Raw genomic sequence first — 13,484 nt, forward strand, 5'->3', positions numbered from 1 at the left:
AAGTACTCAGATTTTCGATGATGATGCTTCAGTATTATGATGTTTAAATTAACATTAATGTGACTAGAAGAATGTATAAAAATATAGGAACTGCCCTACTAGGATTGATTAATTGATTGATTGTATGCTTTTTATGTCCCATTCAAGAATTTTCACTCATGGCGAGACTTCACCAAAAATAGATGAAGGGCTTCAAATTTTTATCTTTACTTGGCACTTAGGGCCATTGAGCAGTAAGGGGTCTATACCATGCCAAAGCCTTCAGTAACAAGGGGCCTCGGTTTTTAAGATCTCATTAGAAGGACCCAAAACTTTCACTTCAGTGTGCCAAGCGCATGACAAAGGAAGAGTTGCAACCCAATTTTGTCGACTTAGGTCACATTCAAGGTGAAAAAGTCTTGAATATATTGGAATTTAATACCTTATATTTCATCTCCACTACCTTATCAATACATCTTATACTTACTCGCTATATCCTAAAGTTCTACAGACCACACTAGCGTCAATGTTACTCCATCCGTTGTCACAAATCGTTCCCCATGTATTGTTCATATAAACTTCCACTCTTCCTTGGAACTCTTTTTGCTTCGAAAGTCGAATAAGGGGCGCTACAAATTTGAAAGAGGCAAATAATAGGGGAGAGATTAAAAACTGAGACTATAGTGTTACATGTACTGGTATTCTGAAAGAAAACTCCCATTTCAAAACATTTTTGGCAAGGTACTGGAGTCTTTTGGCTGGTATTGATTATAATATTAATCTTTTGTTATGTTTTGAATGTAAACATTGATCAGTAGTCAAAAAATTTATTTTACCACTTAATACAACTAATTATGTTCTTTTATTCAACAAAAAGCTTCTTTTCACACATATCGAGATTTGGTAATAAATTTCAAGCAAATAAGTAAAAGATTTACTTTTAATTAGAATTGTATTGAGGATATTTGCTTTTTAGCCGAACAATATCTCTTAAAATTGTTAATCGCATTAAAAAGTTCAAAATTAAACTCGAACATGAAATTTTTTTGTAAGGCAATTTCTTTCTCGTGCAAGTAAATGTGAATTAGGGTTTTGTAAAGTCTTAAAAGTAGTTTTGTAAGAATAAAAGTTATATTTATGCCAGATATTAGGACAAAAACTTAATCAAATATACAAGGGCTGTCCCAAAAGTCGTAAACAGGGGTAACAGTTAAGTTTCCCTTTGCTCAATCAAATTTCTTTTCTTGTCATAGTAAAAAACGAAATTTCATGATCATGCTTTTTAAGTTTAATGATGATATCACATTTGATAAGAAAATTATGAATAAAATAAAGCATGCAAGTGTACATTGTACATCGGCACACGATATGATCTCTTTTTCTGAGCACCTCACAGACATCTGTTAACATCCAGTATTTTTTTAAAGTGAAAACTACTCTTGACTATGGAACTAATTTAAATTCACTACTGTCTTGTTTCAAGTAGATTCAAATTTCAGTCGAAATTCAGTCTAAAGACCACGTTGTACTCAGCAGAGAATAAAACATTGTTTGATGTCCTTCTTGGCCCAGAGCTCCCAAATTTCTGCTCTTATCAAACAGCACTCTACTTCTAATGTGCAGTAACTACTTTCGGAAAAGAGGAAAAAACTATCATTGAATCGCATGTCACTTAAAACAACGTCTCTAGTAGAATCTAGTGTGTAATGTCACTTCTGTACTCTTGTTTTTCCGTCTCTGATGTACATGTATATAAACCATATCCATAACAATTAATTACTTCTCCGTGCGCCGGACAACGCTCGTATATCATTTAAAGAATTGTTTTAAAAATTATGATTTTCAGCATAATTTGAATTTGAGTGTGATCTGTGATGTACTGTAACAATTATAAACTTTCAACACTATAATATCTTAAGTAAATCACAGGACTAAAATAATGTATAACCAGAATAAAATCCTACAAGTGTCTAGATACCAAATACTGTAAACCAACTTTTATTCGTGACAATTTTCTTTTGCGATTTATCGGGGTAAACTAGTTCGCGACGATTAATTTTCGCTATTAAGCCTTTTTTCGATTTGTAGGCAATAGAAACAGAAACTTAAAAGACCGGTTTGCGAGAAATATTCGCGATGAAGACGCTCTCGTGAACTTCGCGAAAATTTCTCGCACGCTGATAAAAGTTGGTTTACAGTATTTTGCATCCTAAAATATACATGTCGATAAATTGCATGCATTCCCAATACTCCTATTTGCATTTCATAAAGATATGCATGTATTTAAGAGTTAATAATTTTTCCTACAAAGATGGTCAGCAATTAAAGAATGATCTCTAAAGAAATAACATACTACTTTGTGAATTCGGAATCACTTTTGTTGCCAGTAAAAAACTGTTTTGATTCCGAAATAGATGTAAAAGCTTTTAATACAATACCTTTCATACAAATAACACCTGCATCTTTGCTATGATCACAGCTATGATGTAAATTATCTATATGGTCGCACTGAAGAAGAGAGCTTTCTGTACCATTACATCTGACATCATCCATGAGCACCAAACCAGTCCCTTGTCCAAAGTATGCATGACTATACGGAATTCTGTAAAATAGTCATATCAAAAATCAATTCAGTGCATAAATAATTGACCATCAATTGGTATGAAAAACGTCAGTCAGCATTTGACTTAGTGATAGGTTGTAATGACCATAGAACTTATAAATGACTATTTGGAAAAGTGTAAATTTAATAAAATAACCTGATGAGGATTGCTTAACAAGAAACGCTTCTTTGGGAAAGTTATTTGCATACATAAAAAAAACCATTGTAATTATAATACATAATGCAATCTAGAGACAGACCTACACTGAAATACTTCATATGATAATGTCTACAAAGAAACATATGGAGATTACGTATTCAAGCACAAAAATCCATTAATTAGTTCAAAGTAGCAGAGCAAACTTAAACTTCTAAAGCATCAGAGGTGGGATCAGGTGCAATTGGGGAAATTGGAGAATCTTATCAGTCTCAAGTAAAAAAAAAAAACTTCGTAACAAGCATTAATAGTTACATGTGAGCTCTCAAAAGATCACAAACACTTACCCATCTAACCCAAAGAGTTGTTTGCAGACTACTTTGGCATCATTAAAATCCCAGCCATTATCACATACCGTTCCCCAAACACCATCCTTGTAGACCTCCACTCTTCCTTCTCTCGAGGAATTTCCATTTACAAGTCGAAGATCTTGAAATAAGACAAAGGTGTGCAACAATAACACAGTGTTCCTATTATTCAAACATTATATAGTTGAACATTTGATATATCCACCTCTTCTTCTTGAATTTGAAATGTATTTTCTTAAATTTTGAACCAAGAAACTTGGACGGAAATATATCAATTCTCGTAGTGTGAAATATGTAAAGTTTGCCGCAGATTTTATGTCTGCTTCACGTAAGTGCGCTCCAGATTCAAGGAATTTTTGTATCAAATCAGATTCAAGTATTTTATAGAAATTAAATGATATATCTATCATTTACCACAAGTTAAACTTATTGATGAGCTATAAGCGCACATGGGGCAGTTGCTTACTTTAACATTGACAGTTTGCTGTTGGTATAGCAATGATACAACAATATCTACTGTACATTAGACAAACATTGTAGCCTTTTGAACTTTCTAAAAGGATATTTTTGCATGCATATTCCAAATCTCTGCAACGTCTTTTGTATTATCTGTTTTGTTATTTCGCTTTTTTGACGATAATGATTTCTGGATCTGTTGTGACACAAAGGAACTAACGTTGCTTACAAACGTTTCCACAGGTCAGATAATGTGGACCCGGCTGTTGATATTGAATAAGAAAGTGATAAGCATATTCAATGATATATTTTGTTCTTGTACACTGCTGGATACAATTATTGTTTACAGTAATTATATATTAATGACGTGTCATAAATACATAATGACGGTGAAGAATATAATTGTATCCAGCAGTGAAGTATCTATAAAAGAGAAAGACTTGGGATACAATACGATTTCACAGATATATCATAAAATTGCAGTTTCGGGTATTTATATTAAATTAACAGATATCTCTTCAACAAAAAGTATACACTATTCCTTCACTATGAAAGAATTTTAAAACCGTGAGTGCTTACTCATTTTTCCTAGCCCTGCCTCGCTTTTTTCTTGCAAATTCCGAATAAAATTCTGCTGTTCTTGAATTTGACGTTTCAGGATTGAAATTTCGATTTTATTCGCCCTCACAGAAGCTTTCTGCAAGAAGAAATAATAATTGTTCATCCTGAATTTTTAGTTGCATTCGTTTTTAAATTCCAACATAATATTATGCATTATTAAAACTCAAATTCCTCTGATATATAAAAAAGACGTCACATTTTTCCTGTCTGTGGGGCTGGTTAGAAGCACTGGTTCCTCCAAACTGATTATAGGAGATAGACCGTCATGTTTTAACCCATTTACAAAACTCCGATTTTCAATGGGCATTACAGAGAGTAACAGCACCAAAAGATGGTACACAACCATGTTTCTGAAAAAGATAAAAAGTCAGGACATGTTAAATATTTACATCCACTGAATATTTTTTCTTTTATTTCTTAAGAAAACCCATTGCGTTAATCATTTCATGAACTACACTAGGCATGTCATCTGTACTGATTTCTTGATCAGTGGCTTTTCCATCAATAAAAAGTATAAAGACGTCCGCAACATTAATACTGACAATAATTAATCTTTTTAATCCTACTTTAAATGACTACTTAAACAGATATAAATATAAACAGCTATTGCAGAAAAAAATACATGTTTGCATATGTATTTTTTCTGCAACAGCTGCTTCATTCATTCCCGTAGTAACAACCCTAGAAAGCATTTTATTATTATAGTAAAATGATAAAAATGCACAATACAATAAAGGAGTAATAAATATTACAAGTCAAAAATACGTAGCTTGTTTGTACGCATATAACGAATTACAGAAAAAGCGAAGTAATTTCCAAGGTCCCAGAGACTTTGTTATAACCTGTACATTATGTTTTCCTTGTACAGTCTTAACACACTAGCAACAGATAAAAGTTTTCTAACATGTACTACGATGTTTATTCTTTAGTTATCAAAAACTATTATTATTTACAATTATTTATAATTAAAACCTATTTTTGTTGCTGCTTATTGGTTTTAAAGAAAATAATCGCTATTAAAATGACCCCAGCAATTCGAACATAAATAATTTAGAAAATGCTGGTAGACATCAGAAGCATTGAGGAATACCTAAATACGGCCTATAATTAAAACAAGCAAATTCAAAGAATTGTAATCAGCCGCTTTCGGTGTATTTTTGGGTAAGATGTCATTTTTTATGACATTTTATGTCTAATATGAACGCCCTATCATAAGTCATCTATTTAGAAATTATCACTGAACTCCAAAGTCAAGGTCAAAGGGTTAACGTTCTTGGTATCCGATGAAAAATCTTCTCAAAAGGATTACATATGTGAAGTATGAAAGCCCTAGCCCTTACCATTCAAAAGTTATGGTCAAGGTTAAAGTTTTCTCATAAGTACAAAATATCTCCAAGGTCAAGATCAAAAGGTCAAGATTATTGGTATCAAATGAAAGGTCTCGCCACAAAAAATACATAAGTGAAATATGAAAGTCCTAGTGTCTACTGTTCAAAAGTTGTGGCCAAGGTAAAAATTTTTGAAAAGTAGGTCAAACTTCAAGGTCAAGGTCCAAGGGGTCAAAGTTCTTGGTATTCCTTGAAAGGTCTTCTAACAGGAATTATATATATGAAGTATGATAGCCCTAACCCTTACCATTCAAAAGATATGGTCAAGATTAAAGTTTTTTTCATAAGTACGGAAATCTTCAAGGTCAAAAGGTCAAAGTTGTTGGTATTCAATAAAAGGCCTTGCTACAAAGAATACATATGTAAAACATGAAAGTCCTAGTACATACCATTCAAAAGTTAGGGCCAAAATAAAAGTTTGGAATTTTTGTGTAAAAGTGGGTCAAACTCCAAGGTCAAGGTCAAAAGGTCAAATTTGGTGGTACCCAAAGAAAGGTCTTGTCACAAGGATTACACATATAAGGTATGAAAGTCATACCTCCACTAAATCAAAAGTTATGGGCAAGGTTAAAGTTTTTGTGACGGACGGACACACTGACAGACAGACGGAGAGACGGACAGACGAATGAGATTTATTGTACCCTCGCTTTCGCGAAAGCGGGGGACAAAAAAGAACCCTCATTTCATAAAGAAGCAAAGAATAAGTATAAACTCTCTCTCTCTATATATATATATATATATTGTACTCAAATTTCTCATCTTAATCGATGAAGCAAGTATTTAAATATTTTATTCGTAAATCAAATAAATATTATGTAAAATGATGTAACTTTGGAGAAAAATATTAAACAAATAACATTTGATGATATTTTAGAATTGTCACCGTTTTCAACTCACGATTTAATTGGTGCCTAATTTATTTAAAAAAAAACACACAAAAAAAAGTTTGCACTTTTTTCAGAAACAGTTAAGTAGAATATCTGTGTCAACTCATCTTTAATTGCCATAAACCGAGAAACCAAGGGTTCTTATACTGACATCAGGAAGATGTCCTAATTTTTATGAAGATTTCCTTATATTGGAAAAAAAAACCCTTATTTCTATCAAGAGTTTACTTTTCATTAAGATCTTTCCTTCATATTTCTACTTTTTGATATTATGTATTAAAAATCATTATCTTGACTATTTTTGATTGTCTTATTTCATGTACATGTGGTTTCTTTCAACTTACATGTAACTATTTACAAGTAGAAGATAACACTCGTATTTGTATCAGGCATATTTTTCTGTAAAAAAAGATTTTCTTTGAATGTTTGCTATTCGAAAACAACAGGCGCGGATCCAGAAATTCTTTGCAGGGGGGGGGGGGTCCACCCCCGTCCAAAAAAAAAATTCCAACCCAGAAATTTCCTTACAAGTAAAAAAGAAAAAAAAACCAAACGTCAAAAAACCTATTTCGTGGGGGAAGGGGGGAGGTTGGCGATGACTTCAATTGCCTCAAATCTGTCACTTTTCATACCCATTTCACACAAATTCGCGTTTACCAGGGGGTCTGCCTATTTTTAAGGGGGGTCCAAGGTAATGTTTTACTTGCTTTAGTACATACATTTAATGACCTTGCTAATTACAGGGGGGGGGGTCCTGACCACTTCCCCCCCCCCCCCTCTAGATCCGCGCATGAACAATACATTGAAAATTCTGATTCTTTAGATATCGATTTGTAAAAGGTAGAAAAAAAACTGTGCTTATTTTTATTATTACAATCCTTAAAATTAATCCCCCAAAGGTAGAAAAACACTACTCTTATCTCTTTTGATATCACACATACGTAGAAGGACTTAGTATTCTATAGCTATCGTTCATATATTGTAACCATTGATCACCTAGAAAAGTACTCCTTAGTATGCAGATTTTGAAGCAAGGAAAAATCCTAGTACATGAATAAAAAAGTCACATGAAGGAACCAATTGAATGTAAACATCCTTTTAAATCAATGATCAAAATAAATTTTGGTAACCTCACCATCGTTTTATTTAGAGGATAAATAAATATTTTAAACTAATAAAATTGATAAGGAATACTGACCATGAGGGAAAGCTTCTTTCTCCTGCTCTTCTAAAAAATATGACTTGTGTGCAAAAATGAGATGCTTCAATTTGATTAGATTTCACGTAGCTTCCTGCCTGCACGGCCTCTCTCACGTGACACGTTGCTATTGTTGCATTGCTTTAACTCTCTTGATAAACCACTCAGAATTTGACATTTATATATTGTTTCATCAACAAAAATATTGAATTTTGTATCTATTTTATAGGAGGGTCCTATAATAAAAAAGATGTATTCGTTGAACATTGAAACCATAGTTTGGCAGCTTATGGCAGTGTTGAAGTTTCAAAATTGCAAGTAAAACTCCAAAGGTAAAACATTTTGGTATCCAAACGAAATTCTTTCCACAAGGATATGAAAGCCCTATCCCAAACTGTTCAAAAGTTATGAAGTATGACCAAGGTTGAAATTTGGATTTTTTTTTTTGTAAAAGTGGGTCAAACTCGAATGTCAAGAGGGAAAATGTGGTGTACCTAAGGAAAGGTCTTTTAAAAAAATAATAAACCACCTGAGAAGGATAAAAGCAGTAACCCCACCTAGTGAAATCGTCGATTGCTTCCCATAAATATATGCTTTTAAAAGAATAAGATATTTTTTCAGAACAGAAAATATTTCTTCAAAATATATTTATTGGTCCGAAAAAAAATGCCAATAAAGACACACTCATGGATATGTTATATTTGTCACCAAGGTTAAAATAAAATTACAACCACATAAAAATCAAAATATTTTGATATTCATGAAAACCAGTATGGACAATGCAACGTTCAGATTAATATAGATCTTTATTATGCTCTCTCTGTATTGTGTATTATTGTTATTTAAATAAAAACACAAATAAATATTAGATCAGTCGAAAAAATTTATCATTTTATATGAGCTATTGCAAATAAAAATTTACATTTTAAGCATTAAAAGAGTCACTTCTCACATGCCATACACGTCATTTTGCATACTGTTTACGAACAGTGTGATCACCTTTTGCATTTATGATGATTTCTAGAATTAAATATAGACATATTTTAATCTTCAAACTTATTTACTCAAAAAACATTTTACTCTTTCAGTATTGAAATCAAAGTAACATGATTTGAAATGACCGAATCATTGGATCTAGTCCCATAATATATACGGTAAAATATGAAAAGAGCTCCTTTTTTCCTTCAAATTAATATTTCAGAAATAGAGCAGACGAGGATCATAAGTGGTAGGATCAGGTGCCATGGAGGAGTGAATATCGTCTGCCGACCTGTCGCGGATAGCCTACTTGTTATGAACGAAAATGACGAAATAATTCGTAAATAATTTCGTATGAAAATGGCCTTTCAATTAGTATGAAAAACTTCCATGAGTATTTTACTTAATGATAGATTGTACTTGCTGACATATCATTGTATCGACCATAAACAAAAATAAACTTTCAAAATGATACGACGCTGTTGATATTATTGTTTAAACAACTTGATTATTTAGAATTTTCCTCGTTTTAGAAATTATTCATACATAGGCATTTACTTGCGTATCAAACTAAAGACATTAAAAATCCATTTGCACATAATGAAGGTAAATTGTGAACAGAATATTACAAAGGGAAGTAGACAATTTAAAGAATAAAGTCATAACTTTTATCATGAAGTTCTGATTTTAGATTACCATTAAGTTATGTTTCGAGTTAATAATCAAAACATGAAGCAGATGTGACAGACTCTGTTATATCTTTTATTTCAAGCTCAATGGGGTATATATCGTGGATAGAAGTAGCAATTCCTTAAAAGTAATGTTTGAAAAGGATTTATTTAACACAAAAAGTAGAAACGCCAATTTAACAAAGTATATATGAGCAAAATAGGAAGCTTTATTTGAGGTGAGATTGTAGCTATTTTTAAATATGCTTCACTTTGAGGAAAATGTATGCAATTGATAGTCTTTTATTGTATTTAACGTCCATTTCAGGTATAAATGACAAAATTACGGTGTCTTCGCTCTAAGCAAGGCGTTTTTTTTTTTTGGATTTTCATTACTTTAATAAGGGTTATATGTCAATTGATTTAAATAATGGCTCAAGTTCATTGCCACAAGAAGCAAGTACGCATTTAGCCCCACAAATCGTAGGTTTATGAATGAGGTTGTTAAAAGTTTCAGAAATGTCGAAGGTTATTTCAGTAATTGACATTTTATTTTCAAGTTTACTTTCATAACCTGCATTATACCATGATTGATTTTTATTAGATTTAATGAATGATATTGAGTGCCTTGGCTATGAGAGACAATTCCTGGTTTCCAGAAAGGCTATGCAAATCACATGCATTGTACTTGCTGTCATTGTTCTCTACCTGTGATGAGAGTTGCTTGGAGTGGTGTCTTTTTTATTTGTAATTAATGCCACCTAACCTCAGTTATCTTCCTTGCGATGAGGAGCTCCATCAATACAACCAAGTGCCTCTTTTTGGGTGTAAAGCTATGGTTGATATTACGAATATAATTTGGTTTTTATAAACTAAAAACTATTTGAAGCTTCTATCTTTGAAATAAATAGAAATTCATATGTTTCGTGCATTCATGTATTATGCACTGCATTGTCTAGATCTAGAATTTTAGAAATCTTACGCTGTTAAGCTGATAGTTAAAAAATATTCAAGAGATCAGTATCAGTATTAGATGCTTAAGCTGCAAATATAGTTTTATCTGTGTTTCCTAAATGGATATTGAAAAGAAATCCAAGGGAAGAATAAGTAAAGCGTTACCTTCCCTTTTAAGAATTCCACCATGAGAAAGGAGACCAATTTTTGTAAAACAAAAATAATAACAGCAGCCTATAGCAACCTTTGATTTGCTAATACCAGGTCTGATAGGGTGCTATCTGTTTATAAAATCGTCTTGTATTGATAGAACTTTGCAAAACCATTGCTGACGGGAAAAGATAAATGGTGTCATTTCTATTCAGGTAATTATTGGAGAGTAAAGTGATTATTAATTCGAAAAACATCGCATTCGGGTACAAGCGTTAAATCACCACAGATGCCTTTCACGTTGGTCGTTCTGGTATTGTTTCTGGGCCTTGTGTATGGGGAACGATCTTGTCTTTTATCGGGAAAGCATTCCTTAAATGTAAGGACTCGGCCAGAATGTGCCATTTTGTGTGGGATGCAGTCAGAATGCTTATCTTTTTCCGTCTGTGAAAACAACGAACAAAACTATTGTGTGACGTATGAAAAGAGATTGGATAACGCATGCGTGAACATTTCTCTGATGGTTTATTGTGAAAATTTTGTAAAGGTAATATTCATTATATGTGTTCATTGATATTTTATTGATGACTTCTTTTGAGTTTGATGAAACATTCATGATTAGTCTCCATTGTATGCATTGAATATTACCACTTATTTATTTTTCAATAAGATTTTTAAAAATGTTACTACTACCGTATTTTTAAGTTCGTACCTCATATCACAGAATCATCAAAATGATTTGTCCAAAGAAATACAGTAAACGATTGCTTTGCCTACCAACAATATTATTCAAGACAGAATATTTCCGTTAAATTTTTGCTGAATTTTATGTAACGTGATCAGAAGCAAACGACCTTAAATTTAAAAGAACATATGTATTTGATCACTAAAACATTCACTTTTTACGCCAACATTAGGACAATCGTTTATCAATAATACATGTATATGAATGGGATCATAAAACACCCCATAGTTTGTTTGTTGAGCATGTGTAAGATTCAATACATAGTCATATCAAACGTGTATCAACGTTGTATACATGTATTATGAGTAGATTTGACTAAATAAAATGACTACAGAAAACAGATCTAGATCAGAAAATGTACATGCAAAAAGCTCTTAATATATTTCGTCGTCTTTTTTACTATAAAATTTTTTTTGCTTCCTTTCTTATGAATGGACAGAAACTTACGTTGGTAAGGAATCGGACGTGACTTTCCAAAATTATAAAGACAATGCAATGTAAATCATTCTTGTCTATAAAATTTACATTAGCTGTGTTTCTAGTAAGGCAACTGTGAAATTGATTTGAGTTTCATTTTTATGTAAACTCACGCGTAGAATTATACACAGAGTAACTCACGCCAAAGTGACGTCACAATGAGGCTACCGAGTCTCTAGTAAAATTATAACGATCATAAAACAGAGAGAAATTCAAACATTGAGTATATTATTGATGCATTTAGACATTGTCAAGTAAAATGCAAATATAATGATTTTTAAATTAAAAGTTAATTGTGAGTTAAATCAGGGTCCACGCAGAAAATATATAAGCGAGGTTTAACTGGATGTCATGGGCAACTTTCAGGCTACGCATGCGCAAATATGCTAGAGAGTTCGCCCCTAAAACAACTTGCCCGTAGAATAATTCGCCCTACTTGAATTAGAAGATGCCATTCATTGGCAAATCTCGCTTTTAAATCTGCATATCGTATTTATGTATTCCGGATCCGAACTTCTTTCATACATATACTTTTACACACAAACTAAACATTGATTCTATGGCACAAGCATTTTAAAAAATAGAAAGAACTTGAGGTCTTCACCGGCATTAGTTTTGTGGAACAAGGCTTACAAAATAATTTGATGCACAGCAATATACAGCAATCCAAACAAAGATTGATAGAAGCCTGTAGAAACGTATTCCATGGGGGGAGGGGACTCCGAAAAAAATCAGCGTACTACAGGGCTTTGCTGCACGTATACCATCAGAAATTTTTTTTCCAATGATAGATTCCTTCCGTATAAAATCAGAACAGATGTCAAGTCCAAGTCGTTGTGGGATACATGTATCAAAATAGCCCGATTTTTTTTTTAAATGACAAAACTAAAGGCTAATCGGAGATAAAATTTAACAATTTTGCTATGAAAGTACTAACAATCAAAGAAGGCATTTCACTGTAGTAAATGTGAACAAACCTATATGAATAGTCACTACATCTAGAAATTTTCTTATATGAATGAATATCGGTTAGAAACACATGAATATGGTCTAAGTATTGCAGTACTTTTTAAAACACAGCAATTTGTTGGTGTATAAACCACAGAAGACCTGCACGTAGGCATATTTTACAGGAAGCGACAGCGCGCTTTCATAGAATATGCCTACGTGACAGGTTTGTGTAATTAACACACCAATAACTCATACAAAACTTCAAAACATTCCTTAGATAATTTTGTGTTACTTCAATAAGGAAGCATATGGAATGTCCTATCATTGAATTTCTCACTATACTATTTGTTTTTAATGTAACAGATGGAGAGATCAGTAGATCGCATATCGCTATTATCTTCAACTTCTTCAACGTCATCGACAACAACGTCATCGATATCGTCATCACCAGCTGCCAATGAGGCGACTACTACATCGTCTTGTGGAATGCCATCAGAACTTTGCCAAGGAGATTAATCCAGTTTAAGAAAGACTTTGTGAATCAATATATTTTTTTTATAAGTGGCTTTATGGTTTTTTCTTTACAAAAAAAGCTGTAAAATATATGATTGAAACTTAAATTTAAAACTATCTTATAAAAAAGGAACATAGAACTAGAGTATCTGAATACATTTATGAGAAGTGAGTTGTAGACATTGTGTTACAGTGTAGCAAATTTAAACTTAATGTTAGATAAGCATATGTTTATGTAACTGAATACATTTATGAGTAGTGAGCTGTAGACAGTGTACAGTGTAGCCAATTTAAACCATGTTAGATATGTTTATGTAAAAAAAAGTGAAGAAGCAATGCATAAAATATTTTTATTAATAGAGAAATACAGTAACAATGTACTCTTATCTTAA

The 13,484-nt window shown here is 32.3% G+C and overlaps 2 protein-coding genes across 4 annotated transcripts in view; one reads left to right on the forward strand and one right to left on the reverse strand.

The window, feature by feature from the left end:
• The window catches only part of LOC134234698 (deleted in malignant brain tumors 1 protein-like), a 35,812-nt gene extending 28,044 nt beyond the window's left edge, over nucleotides 1-7,768 (reverse strand). For all 3 annotated transcript variants that reach the window (XR_009985244.1, XM_062716751.1, XM_062716750.1), the window contains exons 1-6: nucleotides 7,657-7,768; nucleotides 4,380-4,533; nucleotides 4,142-4,259; nucleotides 3,086-3,227; nucleotides 2,418-2,581; nucleotides 467-608 (exon numbers count right to left, since the gene is read on the reverse strand). Coding sequence is in view for 2 of the 3 variants with exons in the window: in XM_062716751.1 (XP_062572735.1) it covers nucleotides 467-608; nucleotides 2,418-2,581; nucleotides 3,086-3,227; nucleotides 4,142-4,259; nucleotides 4,380-4,529 (716 nt within the window). In the remaining variant the exon portion in view is untranslated. The remainder of the gene's footprint in view (nucleotides 1-466; nucleotides 609-2,417; nucleotides 2,582-3,085; nucleotides 3,228-4,141; nucleotides 4,260-4,379; nucleotides 4,534-7,656) is intronic.
• Nucleotides 7,769-10,687: 2,919 nt separating this feature from the next.
• LOC134234707 (uncharacterized) lies at nucleotides 10,688-13,250 on the forward strand. Its single transcript, XM_062716762.1, has 2 exons — nucleotides 10,688-10,953; nucleotides 12,943-13,250. The coding sequence occupies exons 1-2, from the start codon at nucleotides 10,696-10,698 to the stop codon at nucleotides 13,093-13,095; spliced, it is 411 nt and encodes a 136-aa protein (XP_062572746.1). The 5' UTR covers nucleotides 10,688-10,695; the 3' UTR covers nucleotides 13,096-13,250.
• Nucleotides 13,251-13,484: the final 234 nt, after the last annotated feature.

The sequence above is a fragment of the Saccostrea cucullata genome, unplaced genomic scaffold (genome assembly GCF_032062105.1).
Source record: "Saccostrea cucullata isolate Sc308-1 unplaced genomic scaffold, CSIRO_AGI_Scuc_v1 ctg889, whole genome shotgun sequence".
In the NCBI taxonomy this organism is placed as follows: Eukaryota; Metazoa; Mollusca; class Bivalvia; order Ostreida; family Ostreidae; genus Saccostrea; species Saccostrea cuccullata.

Coding starts and splice junctions, on each gene's coding strand:
- LOC134234707 (XM_062716762.1), top strand. CDS start 10,696: ATGCCTTTCACGTTGGTCGTTCTGGTATTGTTTCTGGGCCTTGTGTAT. Junction 10,954..12,942: donor ATTGTGAAAATTTTGTAAAG/GTAATATTCATT, acceptor TTAATGTAACAG/ATGGAGAGATCAGTAGATCG.